At 62.1% G+C, this 13,982-nt stretch overlaps 5 protein-coding genes across 9 annotated transcripts in view; 2 read left to right on the forward strand and 3 right to left on the reverse strand.

Annotated features, from left to right (window-relative positions):
• THOC6 (THO complex subunit 6) overlaps window positions 1-2,682 on the reverse strand; it is a 3,338-nt gene extending 656 nt beyond the window's left edge. The window contains exons 1-10 of the mRNA XM_077762607.1: window positions 2,601-2,682; window positions 1,386-1,501; window positions 1,218-1,282; window positions 1,023-1,126; window positions 901-938; window positions 769-817; window positions 575-646; window positions 382-484; window positions 250-298; window positions 110-175 (exon numbers count right to left, since the gene is read on the reverse strand). Coding sequence (XP_077618733.1) covers window positions 110-175; window positions 250-298; window positions 382-484; window positions 575-646; window positions 769-817; window positions 901-938; window positions 1,023-1,126; window positions 1,218-1,282; window positions 1,386-1,501; window positions 2,601-2,639 — 701 coding nt within the window. The 5' untranslated portion in view covers window positions 2,640-2,682. The remainder of the gene's footprint in view (window positions 1-109; window positions 176-249; window positions 299-381; window positions 485-574; window positions 647-768; window positions 818-900; window positions 939-1,022; window positions 1,127-1,217; window positions 1,283-1,385; window positions 1,502-2,600) is intronic.
• Window positions 2,683-2,872: 190 nt separating this feature from the next.
• On the forward strand, window positions 2,873-4,360 carry HCFC1R1 (host cell factor C1 regulator 1). Of its 3 annotated transcripts, XM_077762600.1 has the most exons (4): window positions 2,873-3,138; window positions 3,440-3,496; window positions 3,610-3,735; window positions 3,976-4,360. In XM_077762600.1, exons 1-4 carry the CDS (start codon window positions 3,044-3,046, stop codon window positions 4,109-4,111), a joined length of 414 nt encoding a protein of 137 aa, XP_077618726.1. In that variant the 5' UTR covers window positions 2,873-3,043; the 3' UTR covers window positions 4,112-4,360. The 3 variants fall into 3 exon arrangements, with proteins under 3 accessions (XP_077618726.1, XP_077618725.1, XP_077618727.1); XM_077762599.1 differs by lacking the exon at window positions 3,440-3,496 and having other exon boundaries at window positions 3,547-3,735; XM_077762601.1 differs by lacking the exon at window positions 3,440-3,496.
• Window positions 4,361-4,601: 241 nt separating this feature from the next.
• Window positions 4,602-6,804, reverse strand: TNFRSF12A (TNF receptor superfamily member 12A). Its single transcript, XM_077762762.1, has 5 exons — window positions 6,765-6,804; window positions 6,526-6,609; window positions 5,658-5,762; window positions 5,279-5,413; window positions 4,602-5,193 (listed from the first exon to the last, which is right to left on the reverse strand). The coding sequence occupies exons 1-5, from the start codon at window positions 6,802-6,804 to the stop codon at window positions 5,138-5,140; spliced, it is 420 nt and encodes a 139-aa protein (XP_077618888.1). The 3' UTR covers window positions 4,602-5,137.
• Window positions 6,657-10,052, forward strand: CLDN6 (claudin 6). Of its 3 annotated transcripts, none has more exons than XM_077762590.1 (2): window positions 6,657-7,266; window positions 8,950-10,052. In XM_077762590.1, the coding sequence occupies exon 2, from the start codon at window positions 8,978-8,980 to the stop codon at window positions 9,641-9,643; it is 666 nt and encodes a 221-aa protein (XP_077618716.1). In that variant the 5' UTR covers window positions 6,657-7,266; window positions 8,950-8,977; the 3' UTR covers window positions 9,644-10,052. The 3 variants fall into 3 exon arrangements, with proteins under 3 accessions (XP_077618716.1, XP_077618718.1, XP_077618719.1); XM_077762592.1 differs by lacking the exon at window positions 6,657-7,266 and adding an exon at window positions 7,917-8,044; XM_077762593.1 differs by lacking the exon at window positions 6,657-7,266 and adding an exon at window positions 8,075-8,182.
• Window positions 10,053-10,664: 612 nt separating this feature from the next.
• Window positions 10,665-12,273, reverse strand: CLDN9 (claudin 9). The gene is made up of 2 exons (XM_077762594.1): window positions 12,208-12,273; window positions 10,665-12,005 (listed from the first exon to the last, which is right to left on the reverse strand). Exon 2 carries the CDS (start codon window positions 11,517-11,519, stop codon window positions 10,866-10,868), a length of 654 nt encoding a protein of 217 aa, XP_077618720.1. The 5' UTR covers window positions 11,520-12,005; window positions 12,208-12,273; the 3' UTR covers window positions 10,665-10,865.
• Between the last annotated feature and the right edge of the window lie 1,709 nt (window positions 12,274-13,982).

Below are 13,982 nucleotides of genomic sequence, written 5' to 3' on the forward strand. Positions count from 1 at the left end.
GGGGGGGGGGGGGGGGGGGGGGGGGGGCGGGCCCCCAGCCACTGTGAGCCATAGGCCCTCTGCTGGCAGGGCCCGGAGCTGTCACCCCCTTCTGGACTTTGCCCTGCTCACCATCCAGTCTGAGTCAGTTGCCAAACATCCGATCCAACGCCCATTGTGGGGCCTGGAGCACCCCCAGNAGGAGATGAAGACACATGGGGTGCCCGGGGGCGGGGGGGGGGAGGACAGGGCGTGGGGCGTGCCCTCACCTCATGCTTATAAACCTCGATGGTCTGGACTTCCTTGGCTGAGCGGAGATCTGTGGGGGAAGACTATGAGAACACCCTGCTGAGAAACACCCTGCTAGCCCCCATCTGTCCCTCCCACCTGACACTAACTTACCCCAAAGTCGCACGGCTCCATCCTCACCACCTGACAATACCTCGGGGCTCCGCTCCCGTAGCGCCAGGCAGTGGATATAGTCTGTGTGGCCCCGGAGGGCCCGCTGCAGGGAGAGGCCCAGTGTCAGGAGATCCAGGAAGAGCGGCCCGACTACCATCCAGCCCTGACCACCCCAGCTCCCTGGCCCGCTCACTGTGAAGGTCCCAGTCTCGAGGTCCATGGTGTGCAACTGACAGTCTCCCCCTGCCAGGACGAGAGAATTCTCCTGCAGAAGAAGGCAGGGGGCAATTGCAAGTCCAAGTTGGATCAGGGCAGGGAGAGGGAAAAGGCTTAAAGTCTGGGCCGAGAACAGGGCAGGGTAGAGCCGCAGTCACAAAGGGCTCAGACCTTGGGGACGAGGAGCAAAGCATTGATCTCGGGCACTTCTAGGCTGGTCCTGCGAGAGACAAAGCGAGGTCAGCTCTGGTGAGGCAGAACCTTGGCCCCCAAGTACCTTCTGCCCACGCGGCCCTAGCTCACCTGTATGGAGGCTGCCGCCGCCACAGCTCCTTACAGCCCTTCATGGAGGGAAACACTGTAAGATGTCAAAGGCTCTCTGGGAGTGGGCAACGCAGCCCTTTCCCCAGCTCCACGCTCCTTACCTTCTTGAGGATCTCTGCCCAGAGCCAGGCCTTCACCTCCCCATCCCCAGCACTGAGCAGATGTCGATCAGTGGAGACCATGCAGTAGACGGGCCCCTCGTGGGCTAGATGGAAATGCAGACCGTGAGTGACACGGTCCCGTTCCCCTCCTCCATCCCGGGGGTTCTCTAAGCCAGAATCAATGGCCGCACCCACCTTGGAATGTCACCACGGGCTTCTTACTTTCCTCTTTGGCCTCGGAGCTCAAAGCCGCAGACAGACTGAAGGGAGGGGGAGGGGGCCGGAGGGTCAGAGGCAGGGGGCCCCAGTCTCGGGGGTACAAGTGCCAGAGCATCCGGGTGGTGGGAGCGGGGGGGAGAGTACCTGAAGATGGCTATCTGCCCATAATTGTTGCCCGCTGCCAGGAACTTCCCGCAGGGTGAGACACTCTGGGAGAAAATGGTCATGTGCAGCCGCTGCAGCGCCTGAAACACTTCCATCTGCAGAGAGAGGCTGGATGAAGGCCCCTGGGACACGAAGGCCTGTGACTCCAACTCCTTCCTGCTGCCCCTGCTGCCTGCCGGCCTCCCACTGCCCAGATTTCTGAACCCTCTTTGAGGCGGGTCACAGGTGGGCGCCTGCCCATATACTCCCAGGGGCTGCTCCAAGAGAATAAGCAAGTGTGCAGTCGAGGCGGGACGTCTACCAGTACCTTGAGTAAGCACCCAGCGTGGCTTCCAAGGTTCCTCAACTGTCAAATGGAGCTCACGGGAGACGTCACAACTGTCTGAGCTACCGCATCTACAGCTTCGCATAGCGCTGCCTCATTAAAAGCACTTAAAAAGTGGCTCCATTGTCCCAACACAGAAAAACATACTGGTTTCTAATCCCTACCCTCTGACTTTCTTCTTTCTTTCTTTTCTTTCTTTCTTCCTTCCTTCCTTTCTTCCTTCCTTCCTTCCTTCCCTTCCTTCCTTTCTTTCTTTTATTTCTAGGAGAGAGAGAGAGAGAGAGGGAGAGGGAGAGAGGGAGAGACAGCGTGAGCAGGGGAGGGTCAGAGAGAGAGGGAGTCACAGACTCTGAAACAGGATCCAGGCTCTGAGCTGGCAGTCAGCACAGAGCCCGATGCGGGTCTCGAACCCACGAACCGCGAGATCATGACCTAAGCGAAAGTCGGACGCTTAACCGACTAAGCCACCCAGGCGCTCCTCTTTTTTCTTTTCTTTAATGTTTATTTTTGAGAGAGAGACAGAGCATGAGAGGAGTAAGAGCAGAGAGAGAGGGAGACACAGAATCCGAAGCACGCTCCAGGCTCTGAGCTGTCAGCATAAAGCCTGACGCGGGGCTTGAACTCACCAACAACCTATGAGATCACAACCTGAGCGCAAGTGGGATGCTTGACCGACTGCGCCACTCAGGCGTCCATCACAACTCTCTGACTTTAACGTTAGGCGCCTAAGGCCTTGCTGGGTTACCCTCCCAACCCTTGGTCTGAGTCGTGCGCAAAACAGGGCTATGGGCACCACGCCTTGCCTGCCCCTTCCGAACTGGGTATGGACTACACACCCCAGAAGGCACCGCGCATCGCGTCCGCCTCACCTGACCCAGAGGTACTGCGTGTGGCAGAGCTCGCTCCATCTCGAGAACTACAAATCCCAGAGTGCTCCGCGCGACGCAGCTCCACGAGTCCGGACGTCCCCGCGAGCGGTTCCCCCTCGCGGCGTAGCACAGCTTCAACTCCGTTCGCCGGCCCGGCGCGAAGGCGGCCGCCGCGTATTACCCCGAGCCCCAGGAGCCCAGAGACCGCCACGAAGATCGCCAACACTTAAGTGGCGCCCACAGCAGCCCCGCTACGCCAGGTCCCCTCCCCCACCCCGCTGAGCAGACCCGCCTTCCAACAGCGCGGCGCTCGTCCTCCGCGCCTGCGCGGAACCTTGCCGCTGCGCGCGCCTAAAGCCACGCCCCTCGTGCTGGACCACGCCCTCTGAGGCTCCGCCCTGTCGCCCGGATCCCACCCTCCGCCCGCAGGACCCCGAACCCAAATGATCCTACAGCAGCCCCTGGAGCGAGGCCCCCCAGGTCGGGCCCAGCGCGACCCACGGGCCGCGTCGGGGACGCCCCGAGGCCAGGACATGAGGTGTGTGTAGGGGCACTGGGTGGGCCAGGCCCAGGGGCTCAGGAGCTTTGGCTGGAGTCTCAGGACTCGTCTGCAGGATGACAAGCGGTGGGGCGAGTCGTCCAGGGCTTGGGCGTGAGCTGAGACTGGGGCTGAGAGTTCTGAGGCAGGCTGCTGGATGGCCTGGGACAGGGGGTGACTTAGGTGTCAGCCGAGACAGAGGTGGGCTGGGGGCTCCTGGCTTACACTGCAGGCACAGCAGACCAGATCCTGGGGATGGGGCCAGGAGGGTGGGGTGCACCTGGCTTTCTTTTTTTCCCAGCTCCCCTCTCCGAGGAGCTGTGCCCATGAGCACCAAGCGGCGCCTGGAGGAGGAGCAGTGAGTTTGGGGGCAGGGAGGGACTCCCAACATGACCTCTGGCATCTTAGGTCCCCATCAGACTGCTGCTCCTGTGAATATCCCAGCCTGCCTGTCTCCCCGTCTCTCCCCAGGGAGCCCCTGCGCAAACAGTTCCTTTCTGAAGAGAACATGGCCACCCACTTCTCTCGCCTCAGCCTACACAATGACCACCCGTACTGCAGCCCCCCCATGGCTTTGCCCTCTCTGCCCCCACTAAGGTAGGCACCATCCACCGTGCACCGCCTAGGCCTTCTGGAGGATCACACCCGGTCTTTGGAGCCAATCTCTAGGCCCTGCCTCATCCTGCTATTTTTAGCTTCTAGCCAACAACCTCTGTTGTTTCCCATCTTGGCTCCTTGGAAGGTGCTGGCAGCTCACAAGCTCCCGGGGACCTGGACCTGGTGGGAGGTGGTTCTCCCAGACCAGCCTCAGCCCCGTGCTGCTATTTCCTTTTCCAGGAGCCCTTGCTCTGAGCTGCTTCTCTGGCGCTACCCTGGGAACCTGATCCCCGAGGCACTGCGGCTGCTGAGGCTAGGGGACGCCCCCACCCCCCACTACCCTGCGAGCCCCGCTGGGGAGATAATGGAGCTCTGAGTGCTGGTGGGAATGTCCCTGCCCATCTTCCTTCTTCCTCACAACCGAGAAGACCTGCATCCCCACCAGGGACCAGCTGTCCTGCTTATTCTCCAGACCAGGCCGCCGGGCCACCGGACCCACCCCTGCCTGAGGAGGACACTGAACCCCACCGAGCCCGGGGGTGGGAGGGCCAGCAGGGGGGACAGGAGCATGGGAAGGGAGGCATTCCTCTCAGGAGAACCGAATAAAGATTGCTGAGCAAGTGAAGGCTTCAGTCTGGAACCCTGGGGCCTTCGGGAAGGAAGGTGGGAAGCCTGGGGTGCTGGATGCTAAGGGTTTCTCAAAATCTTCCCTGGAAAAACGGTCACGGCCCGGCCAGGTCCTGGCAGGCTGGGCTCAGGCATTGAGAATGTGTGAGTCAGAGCCTCACCCCCGCCCCCGCGGCTGACTCACTCCTCCCTCCAGCTCTGGGAAGTCGGGGCTGGGGATCATGCCACTCTCCGAACCATTTAAAGTTATAGATTCTTTTATTAATAAATTCTCCCTCCCCTCCAAACTCTCTCCCCAAAATAAATATTCCCCCCCTCTTCGGGGGTGGGGGGGACAGTGTCTTAGGGCCAGCCCCCCTAGAGGGCCAGCCCCCTAGTGTTAGCAACAGGTCCCTAACCCCCCAGAGACCCTGTGGTGGAATTTCAGTACATCTGAGTTGGTGGGGCCTGGCCCTCAGGCTCTGGGGGTGGAGGGAGGGACCCTTTGTGCAAATGCAGCGGTTCCTCAGCGTCAGCTGTCTGGTGTGACCCAGCATGGGTCTCCTTTCCTGTCCTGGAGCCAGAGCCAGGGCAGTCAGACACCTTGGAAGCCTCCTCGGAAGCTTGGGCCCAGGCCTCGGAGAGGTGATTCACCAGTCCCCCATCCCTCCACACCCCTGTGGTTGGAAGAGTCTGGTTCTGGCTGTGTCCCGGCTGAGGGGCTGGCTCCAGAATGAATGAATGAATGGATGAATGATGAGTGGGTGGGGCCTCCTGCTGGCAGGGGCTCTCACTGTCACTGGATCAGTGCCACTCCAGGACAGCCCTCCCCGCCGGTCTCCTCAATGGGGGCTGCAAAATAAGAAGAGGGGTGGTCAAGAGCAGGGGCGATGTGGAGGAGCGACCGGGAGTGGGCGGGCGGGCCCGGCACACTTACTAGTAAACTTCTCTCTCCTGCGGCACCGTCTCCAGACCAAGAAGCCAGAAAGCAGTCCCAGTACGAGGGCTAGGCTCAGGGCGCCCCCCAAGATGGGCCAGAGTAGTGGGAAGGAGGCTGGAGGGGATGCAGCGCCTGGGGGCGGAACTCTGGGAAGTCAGACCTCGCCCCCCTCGGTACCAGCCCCGCCCCCTAGGTAGGAGCCTCAAGCCTTCGCACCACCTTGGCCCCTGCCCAGAACCGACCGTTTTCCCACCCCACCTCCCATCCTCCTTCCCGATTAATTCCTCGGCTCTGAAGCCCTGCACCCCCCTCCGCCCGGGCAGCCCTCTCTCCCAGTCTGCGGTCCGCTCGCCTCTGGGCCCCGCCCCCCACTCACAGCCCAGACAGAAGTCGCTGTGCGGTCGCGCCGGGCACGACGCGCAGTCCATGCACTTGTCGAGGTCCGCGCTCCAGGAACTGCCGCGAGAGCAGGGGGTGGTGCCTGGGGAGGGGGCCGCGGGTCAGAGGCTGGGGCGGGGCACGGCTATTCTGGGGGCTGAGGTCAGGGTCGGTCGGCTCGAATAACGTGAGTCACAGGCGCCCTCCCCTCGCATTCCTCACAGGTGACCGCACGGCCCGACCGGGACTCGGCAGCGCGGCGGAAAGGGGGGCATAGCGCGGGACGCTTATGGGGGGGTCAGGTCCCCACACCAGCCCCCCCCCCCGCAGCCAGCGGGTGACTCACTCCTGGGCACGGGGCCCGACCCCGGTCCCTCCCCCCACATAGTTGGGCACTGAAGTCACCGGATGGAAGGAGGCACCCCACATGGTATAGGGGGTACAGACCCCCGTGCCCTCGGTACCATCCCCCCCCCCCGACTCTTCGGTCACTGGGGCTAGACAGACCAGGTATTGAACAGGCTAGGGGCGTGCCTTCCCACAGAACCGAACAACCCGCCCTCAAACTTTCTTTCTCCCTCCACTTCTGAGTCTGGACTTTTTAGGACAGAGGCCCCCCCACTCCCACCCCCGCCCCAGCTGATCGGGGGTAAACTGAGGCCTGGACTGCGGATGAAGCTCGGAGGGGCATGAATCTCTCCTAGCCAGGAGCCCGCTGTCCGGAGACCACCTGACCGGGATCCCCGTGTCCGCCTAGTACCCCCAGATCGGCCCCGTTCTCTGGGTCCCCAATGCCGGCTGCCCTATCCCGGGCGGGAGGCTCGCCCCCGGCCTCCCGCACAGCCCGGGCCCCGCGCCCGGCGTACCTGGCACTCGCTCCCCGNGGCGGTACCCTGGGCTCGGCCCGCCCTCCGCGGTCGGCTCCTGGACGCCCCGCCCCGCCCGGGCGGCTACGTTCAGTCATTCGCTCAACAAACACCTCCTCCGTGCGCGAGAGGCCGGGACCCCGCAGGGACGCAGCCCGGGCCCTGCCCTCTGGAAGCGGGAGTCCGCGAGAAGTGCGCTGGGGGAATCAGACACCGAACACAGCCCGCCGCAGAGATACCTGCAGCTTTCAGGTCCCCGGGGTATGATGACAGCAACATAACAGCAACAACAACAGCAAAACAACAAAGTAATAATAACATGGCTTTAATTTCTACCTTAGGACGTAGTTACACAGTAAAACGTGGGCTTCTTGCCTCCTTTTTACCTAGTAGGAAACTGGAGCTTGGAAGAGTTAGGTGAGTTCCCGGGTCACAGCGCTCGTAAGTAGCGGAGCCAAGAGCCACGCTCCGTTTGGCTCCACGGCCTGTGCCCTGACCCGCCGCGAAGTTAGCGAGCTGAGGTCCCCGCACCCCGAGCCGGACGCGGGTGCAGCGGCCCCCGGCTCGAGCGACCCCGACTGCCGAGGTTGGGATTCTCAAGCCCGCGGCGGTCCGGAATGGGGTCTCTGCCCCTCCCCGGGGCGGTGGTCCGGTGACGTCACTGCCTCTTTAAGACCCCCCGCCTCCGCCCCCATCCGCACACTCGGCGACTCCTACGAATCCCGGTGGGCTACTTTGCAGGTGAGCCTGGGGGAAGTGCGCGCGCTGGAGGGGAAGAGGCGGACTCCTCGAGGAGTGGGGTGCAGAGGGCGCGGTGGCGTGGATGGGCGTGCGTGTAGACAACCTGGACTGATTTGGTGGCGGCCACCGGGGCCGCGGATCTGCACCGAAGCCGCGGAACTGATCAGGTCCTTCTGCAGCCGCGGAAGGGTTAAACGCCCCTCCCCCTCCCCCGGGACAAAGGCACCGAAACCCGGGCGCCCCTCCCCCACCTGCGCTGCTCTCTGGGGCGGGGCTCCCCTCCCCCTCACCCACCGGAGCCGACCCTGCTGCTCCCGCCGCCATTAAACCCTCCCCGCAGCGCGCATCCCAGACTGGGGGCCTGGCGACCCTTCCTCGGGCTGGACGCAGAAGGGAGCTAGGGGTCGAGAGCGGCTGCGGACGCCCTCGGACCAAACCGAGCCTGTAGTGTGCGGAAAGAGAATGGGTTGAAGGCAGCCTTAGGCGCCTAAGGTCTTGCTGGGTTACCCTCCCAACCCCGGGGTGGGAATGGGAATGGGTCGCCCGGGCCGCCCCGTCTGGGCTCCCTCGAGGTCGTTAGCGCGCCCGGGTGTGGCTGGGGACGGCGATGCGAATGAGGAGTGGACAGCCTGTCCTCTGGCCACACTGCTGGGACCGGTGCTGTTTAGGTCCAAACTGTGCCCGGGAACTTTGGGTGACGCAGAGCCAGAACAGGACCGTGATCAGAAGTGATCCCCGCAGCGAGCCACGACACAAAGTGAGGTGTGAGGGGAGACAGGTGAGGGGGCCAGGGCTGCGGTAGGGGAGCTGGTTCACTGGACAGCCTCGAGGATTTCAGGTCGTTTTAGGGAAGTTGAGTCCTAAGACGATGGCATTTGGCGCAAGAACGCACAACAAAATGTCCTTAGCCTTGGAGGTATGCTCTTGTAACCCGTAGGGGAGGGCGGAAGAGCCGACTAGGGAGGCAGCAGTAGCCTTGGGGAAGAAAGGCTTTTGGGTGAGAGGGTGGGTTGTTTTTTGTTTTTTGTTTTTTTCCCATTTCTCCCGCCTGTCTGAGGTTTGACTGGGGCTGGACCGGGCCACGCAGGAGCAGGAAAGGCCAGGAAGGGGGGGCCACCTGAGCCGCAAACATGACCGCCTGCCTCAGGGTATAGAACCAGGCTGGGGTGAGGAGTTTGTATACTGCTGTTGGGTGGCTGGGAGGAGGCTTGGATCTCTAATCTTGATGTTGAAACTTACAGGTTTTGAACCTGAAACTCATGGCTAGCACCAACCCACCATCTGTGTGCCCCAAGCAAACGGCCTGCAAATTACTCTTTATTTTTTTGCTACTACTTTGCTGTCTAATAAAATGTACAAAAAGTGGCTGGGGCCGTGGACTAGCATTGGTGTGAGCTTTATGTATCATTTGCCCTCAAAACAGCCGAACTGGGTTACTTGCTTACTCACTCTTGCAAGTCAATGGCAGTCACAAAGCTGGGCGGGGAATTGATGCTAAAGCATTAAGTGTTCCTTTTGCCCAAGAGAAGATGACACTCGGCGAGTAGGCCTTGCCCCTGGTTTGCTGACTCCCAGAGTTCCTGCTCCTGGTGGCCACGGCACGTGGCATGAAGAGGTAGCACTCATTGGGAACGAAGGGCCTGGGCCTGCCTGTCCTAACGTCAGTCTCCTTCCATCTCCCAGTGCAGCTCCGCTCAGCCTCAACCTTGCCATGGCTTCGGCTGGTCTGCAGATCCTGGGCATCAGCCTGGCGCTGCTCGGCTGGGTGAATGCCCTGGTGTCCTGCGCCCTGCCCCTGTGGAAGGTGACCGCCTTCATCGGCAACAGCATCGTGGTGGCCCAGGTGGTGTGGGAGGGGCTGTGGATGTCCTGCGTGGTGCAGAGCACGGGCCAGATGCAGTGCAAGGTGTACGACTCGCTGCTGGCGCTGCCCCAGGACCTGCAGGCCGCCCGCGCCCTCTGCGTCATCGCCCTCCTGCTGGCCCTGCTCGCGCTGCTGGTCTACCTCGCGGGAGCCAAGTGCACCACCTGCGTGGAGGACAAGGACTCCAAGGCCCGCCTGGTGCTCGTCTCTGGGATCATCTTTGTCATCTCAGGGGTCCTGACCCTTATCCCTGTCTGCTGGACGGCCCACACCATCATCCGGGACTTCTACAACCCCCTGGTGGCCGAGGCCCAGAAGCGGGAGCTGGGGGCTTCCCTCTACCTGAGCTGGGCAGCCTCTGGCCTTTTATTGCTGGGTGGGGGGCTGCTGTGCTGCACCTGCCCCTCTGGGGGGTCCCGGGGCTCAAACCATTATATGGCCCGATACTCAGCGTCTGCCGCCCATGCCATGTCTCAGGGTCCCTCTGAATACCCCACTAAGAATTATGTCTAATTCTGGTAGGGCAGTGGGTACTCCTTTGACAGTGGAGTCTAACCCCCTGAGCTGGAGACATGAAGATGGTGATCCAGACAGCTTTGGGGTTGTTTTTTTAGTCTTTTTTTGTTTTTTTATTTTTCCTTTTCGGGGGAGTGGTATTTTTAAAATTCATTTGGTAAACCTAACCAAGAAACTCACAATCTCTCTTGGGCTCTGCTGCTGGTGTTTCTCACCTTTGGATGATGGAGCCAAGGAAGTGATGCTTCACCGTTTCTAGGTCTTTCTCCACCCTGGACATCTCCATCTTGGAGGCCAACCTGCAGCTGTGGGCCAGTGTGAAGGCTGCCTGCATTTCAGATGCTCTCAGCCTGTCCCCAAGAGTCCCTCCATAGCGGTCAGGGCTCTGAAACCCCAGGGGCAAGAAGAGTAGGTGATAAGTTACCAAAGAACCACCTACCTCCAAGTGTTCTGACCTCTGGCTCCTCTACCCTGAGTCCCACCCCAGCTGGGCTGTAGACCCCGGACCCTCTCGCTCACCTTCAGCCCCTGCACACCTCTGCCATGCCTCCCACACACACGCACCAGTTTTTGCTAATAAAGCTTGTCTTATTTTGTCGCTGGCCTTGGGTGTTGCTGGGGAGGCTGCTGAGCGCCAGCCTGACTGATGGGGAGGAGGCGGGCACAAGTGGCTCATCTTTCTTACCCTTGTGCAAGTGAAGATACCCACCGGACAGGTCCTGGAGCGGACCCTGGACTGACAGTCCCAGGAAAGACCACCTGGTCTTCCCTGACTACAGATCAGAAGAAGCCAGGGTACAAATGCTGTTTATTACTGACTGGCAGGTGGGAGTAGGGGGTGGGGTGATGGGCCTGAACTTCTGGGGGGGACCCACTCCAGGGCAGGGATTCCCTCATTGTGGAAACCAGGAGCTGCTGCCCTTTGGGTGAAGGCCAGGCTCCTGGGACAGGGCTGGCCTACGTCGTGGACCACAGAAGAAAGCAATTTGTTCTGGGGGGGGGGGGGGGGGGAGNAAGAGCCTGTGGGGACCCCTCCCCGTGCAGTGGAGAGGGTCTGGACTCAGGCCAGCTGGCCCCAGCTCAGGCCAGGCCTGATTGGAGCTTCTGGGAAGCAGGTTTCACCCAGGGAAGGGGTAGACATTTGGGGGCAAGGGTTACCGCAGACATCCAGCACAAGGTCAAGGCTCTGAGCAGTGGGCTTCCGGAGACACTTTCCGCCTCATACATAGTCCCTCTTGTCCAGCCCAGACGCACCCGAGCGGGAGGGGATGGAGTAACCCAGCCTGGGTCCTCGGGGCCGGTCGATCTGGGGCGGGGGGCATGTGCAGCAGAGCAGCCCCCCACCCAGCATGAGCAGAGCAGCGGCGGCCCAGCCCACGTAGAGGGAGGCCCCCAGCTCCCGCTTGAGGGCCTCGGCCACCAGGGGGTTGTAGAAGTCCTGGATGATCGCATGCGCGGTCCAGCAGACGGGGATGAGCACCAGGACGCCCGAGAGGAGGAGGAGGGCCCCTGCGGTGAGCACGATGCGGGCCTTGGCACCTTCGTCCTCCACGCAGGTGGTGCACTGGGCCCCCGTGATGGCCACCAGCAGCGCGAGCAGGGCCAGCAGGAGGGCGATGACGCAGAGGGCGCGGGCGGCCTGCAGGTCCTGGGGCAGCGCCAGCAGCGAGTCGTACACCTTGCACTGCATCTGGCCCGTGCTCTGCACCACGCAGGACATCCACAGCCCCTCCCACACCACCTGGGCCACCACGATGCTGTTGCCGATGAAGGCGGTCACCTTCCACAGGGGCAGGGCGCAGGACACCAGGGTGCCCAGCCAGCCCAGCACGGCCAGGGTCATGCCCAGGAGTTCAAGGCCGGCTGAAGCCATCTGTCCCCAGAGGTCTTCTTAACCCTAGACGGCCTCGTTGACTCACAGGGGTGCGTCAGGTGCTGCTGGGTGGGGGTCTCGACGCCCAGCACGCGGGGAAGTCCGTGTCCTCGGGCCGGGCCAGTCCTCACATCTGTGGGCCTCTTGCAAAGCACGTCTCTGAGCCCCTCACAGGTGCGGATCCAACCCCGACAAGCACAAGGCAGCCTCACAGTCCCGCTCAGCTGAGTAGCAGCGTCCCTTCGAGGGGCCCGCTGCCCATCAGGTGCCACCCTGCAGGCCCGGCCCGGCGGCCCCGCTGCCGCCCGTCTGACCCACCTTCAGGCTGAGGAGAGCCTCGTCCCTCCAGCAGGCAGCACAGGTTCACAGCGAGCAGCACACCGGCTGTGGGTGTCAGCTGGGGACTCGGCCGGCTCCCAGATGCAGGCGGGGTTTTGAGGCGGAGGCAGGGGAGGGGCAGCAGGGCTGAGACTGGGGAAGCCGGGGCTGCAGGGAGAAGNGACAAAGGGAAGGGGAGACTGAGGACCAGCTGGGGAGTAAGGAACGGGGGAGGGGCAATAAACGTAACAGGTTCGGCGCTTCCTGAGCCGCCTTCCTCCCTCAGCCACCCCTTCCCGTTGTCTCTGCTCTCTGTGACCCTGTGTCATTTTCTGTAGCAAACACACCCAGATCCCCCAGTATCGCGCACCCCTAGGCCCGCCCCTGTCCCCCTGCCCGCCGGGGACTTTCAGGAATCCGATCTGTCTCCAGTCTCAGCCCAGTGGCCCTGGCTGCTCCCAAGGGAGGGGCCCCGCCCGCACTGTTCCCTGGGCAACAGGTGCCTGGCGCCCAGCTCAGGTGGCATCGCCCAGGCAACGGCCTAGAACCGCCCCCCCCCCCGCTTCTACCTCAGCTCAGGTGCGCCCTTCCCACCCCCGATACTGAAACTGAGGGCCGAGCTGAGCTGCTGAAGGTCTCTAGTGGCAAAGAAGAAAGAATCTGTTGTGGAAGTTGGGGAGGGGCATGCAGGGGTCTGTGGGGTGAAGGGGGAAGAGCAGCCGAGACAGGAGCCCTGGATGGGGGTGAAGCCCCAGGACCCGAGTCTCTCCTGTGAGGACTAGGTGACCGCTCGGTCGGAGACACCACGGAGGAGGGCGAGGGGACAAAGCCCAGGTGAGCCCTGCTCACCATCTGCAGGGATGACGACCCCTCCCTCAGTGCCTGTGATTCCTCTTGTGGGAAGCAGCCTGGGAGCCACAGACTGCAGTTCAAATCCTGCCCCCAACTAGAGCAGATTATAGGAGGTCAAGGTCCTTAACCTCCTTAGGACAAAGACCCCTGTGAGAAACCTCATGGGACCTACTAACATGAGCTCCTCGTTTTGGGGGGGGTTGGCCATGAACTCCTTCAAGCCTCTTCCAGAGTGCTAGGAACTCGGAGAAAAGGAACAGGGGTGGGGGCCGCTGATGAAAATTCCTCCCTTCACCCCCTTTCCTGGGGCCTGGGAGGACCCTACAAGGTGGCGCTGGGCCCTCACCTGGAGCGGCCTGTCACCTCCACGTCTCCGGTCTGCCCCGTGGGAGGGCACCCCTTGACCGCCCGTGGTGGGGGTGCTGGGACCAGGCTGGAGCTGGCAGGGCCACGGGGGGGGGGGACCTGGGAGGCCCCCACGCACACCTGGCAGTGGCAAAAGGTAGGTGCCTCTTCACCAGTGGGACTTCGTTTACAACGGATTTTAACTTCAAGTGGGTGCATTGCTTCTGGGAATGGGTTTTAGCACTTTTTAGAAGAGAGGTTTATACTTTTCATCAGATTTGCAAAACGGTCCGTGAACAGAAAAAGGTTGAGAGCCCCTCCCCCTAAGACGGAGACTGAGGCCAGCACCCGATGAGTGGGGTCTGAAAGGCAGATGCTGGTGACTAGGATTTCCTCCACCCTGTGCCTCCCCACAGGGCCAGCTTGGCGGGGGTGGGGGGGTCTCCTCCCCTGTGAGGGGCCTACCTGGTGGCCCAGTGGACACGGTGGGCAGTTGGGGGGTGCAAGTGGCCAGAGCCCCCTGCTGGCTGCGATGGGCCTGGGGAATCGTGGAGCTGTCTGTCCAGCTCATCCCGCCCTGGGGCCCTAGATTTCACAGGGTGGGGGGAGGGGTGGCAGGTAAGAAGGGGAGGGGGAGGGGTGGCTGAGAAGGACAAATAGAGGCAAGCATTCAGGGCCTGAGGAATCCAGCCACACAGGTTCAAGCAGGTGTCAGGAGGCAGCAGCGAGCCCAGGTAGCAGAGGGGCCCAGGCATCTGAGGGGCCCAGCAACCACCCACGCACCTCCATCCTGGGCAGCCCGAGCCTGGGGTCCTTCCTCTCTCTAGGAACGGAGAAAGTCACTTAATGAGACCTGCTCATCCTGGTTTGCCTGGAGAGCCGGGTCGGCCTGCATTCAGCCCTGGCCTCAAGGACCCCCTCAGCTGCACAGGCAGCTTTAAACCCCGC

Source organism: Crocuta crocuta, unplaced genomic scaffold (assembly GCF_008692635.1).
Source record: "Crocuta crocuta isolate KB4526 unplaced genomic scaffold, BGI_CrCroc_1.0 scaffold234, whole genome shotgun sequence".
Lineage (NCBI taxonomy): Eukaryota > Metazoa > Chordata > Mammalia > Carnivora > Hyaenidae > Crocuta > Crocuta crocuta.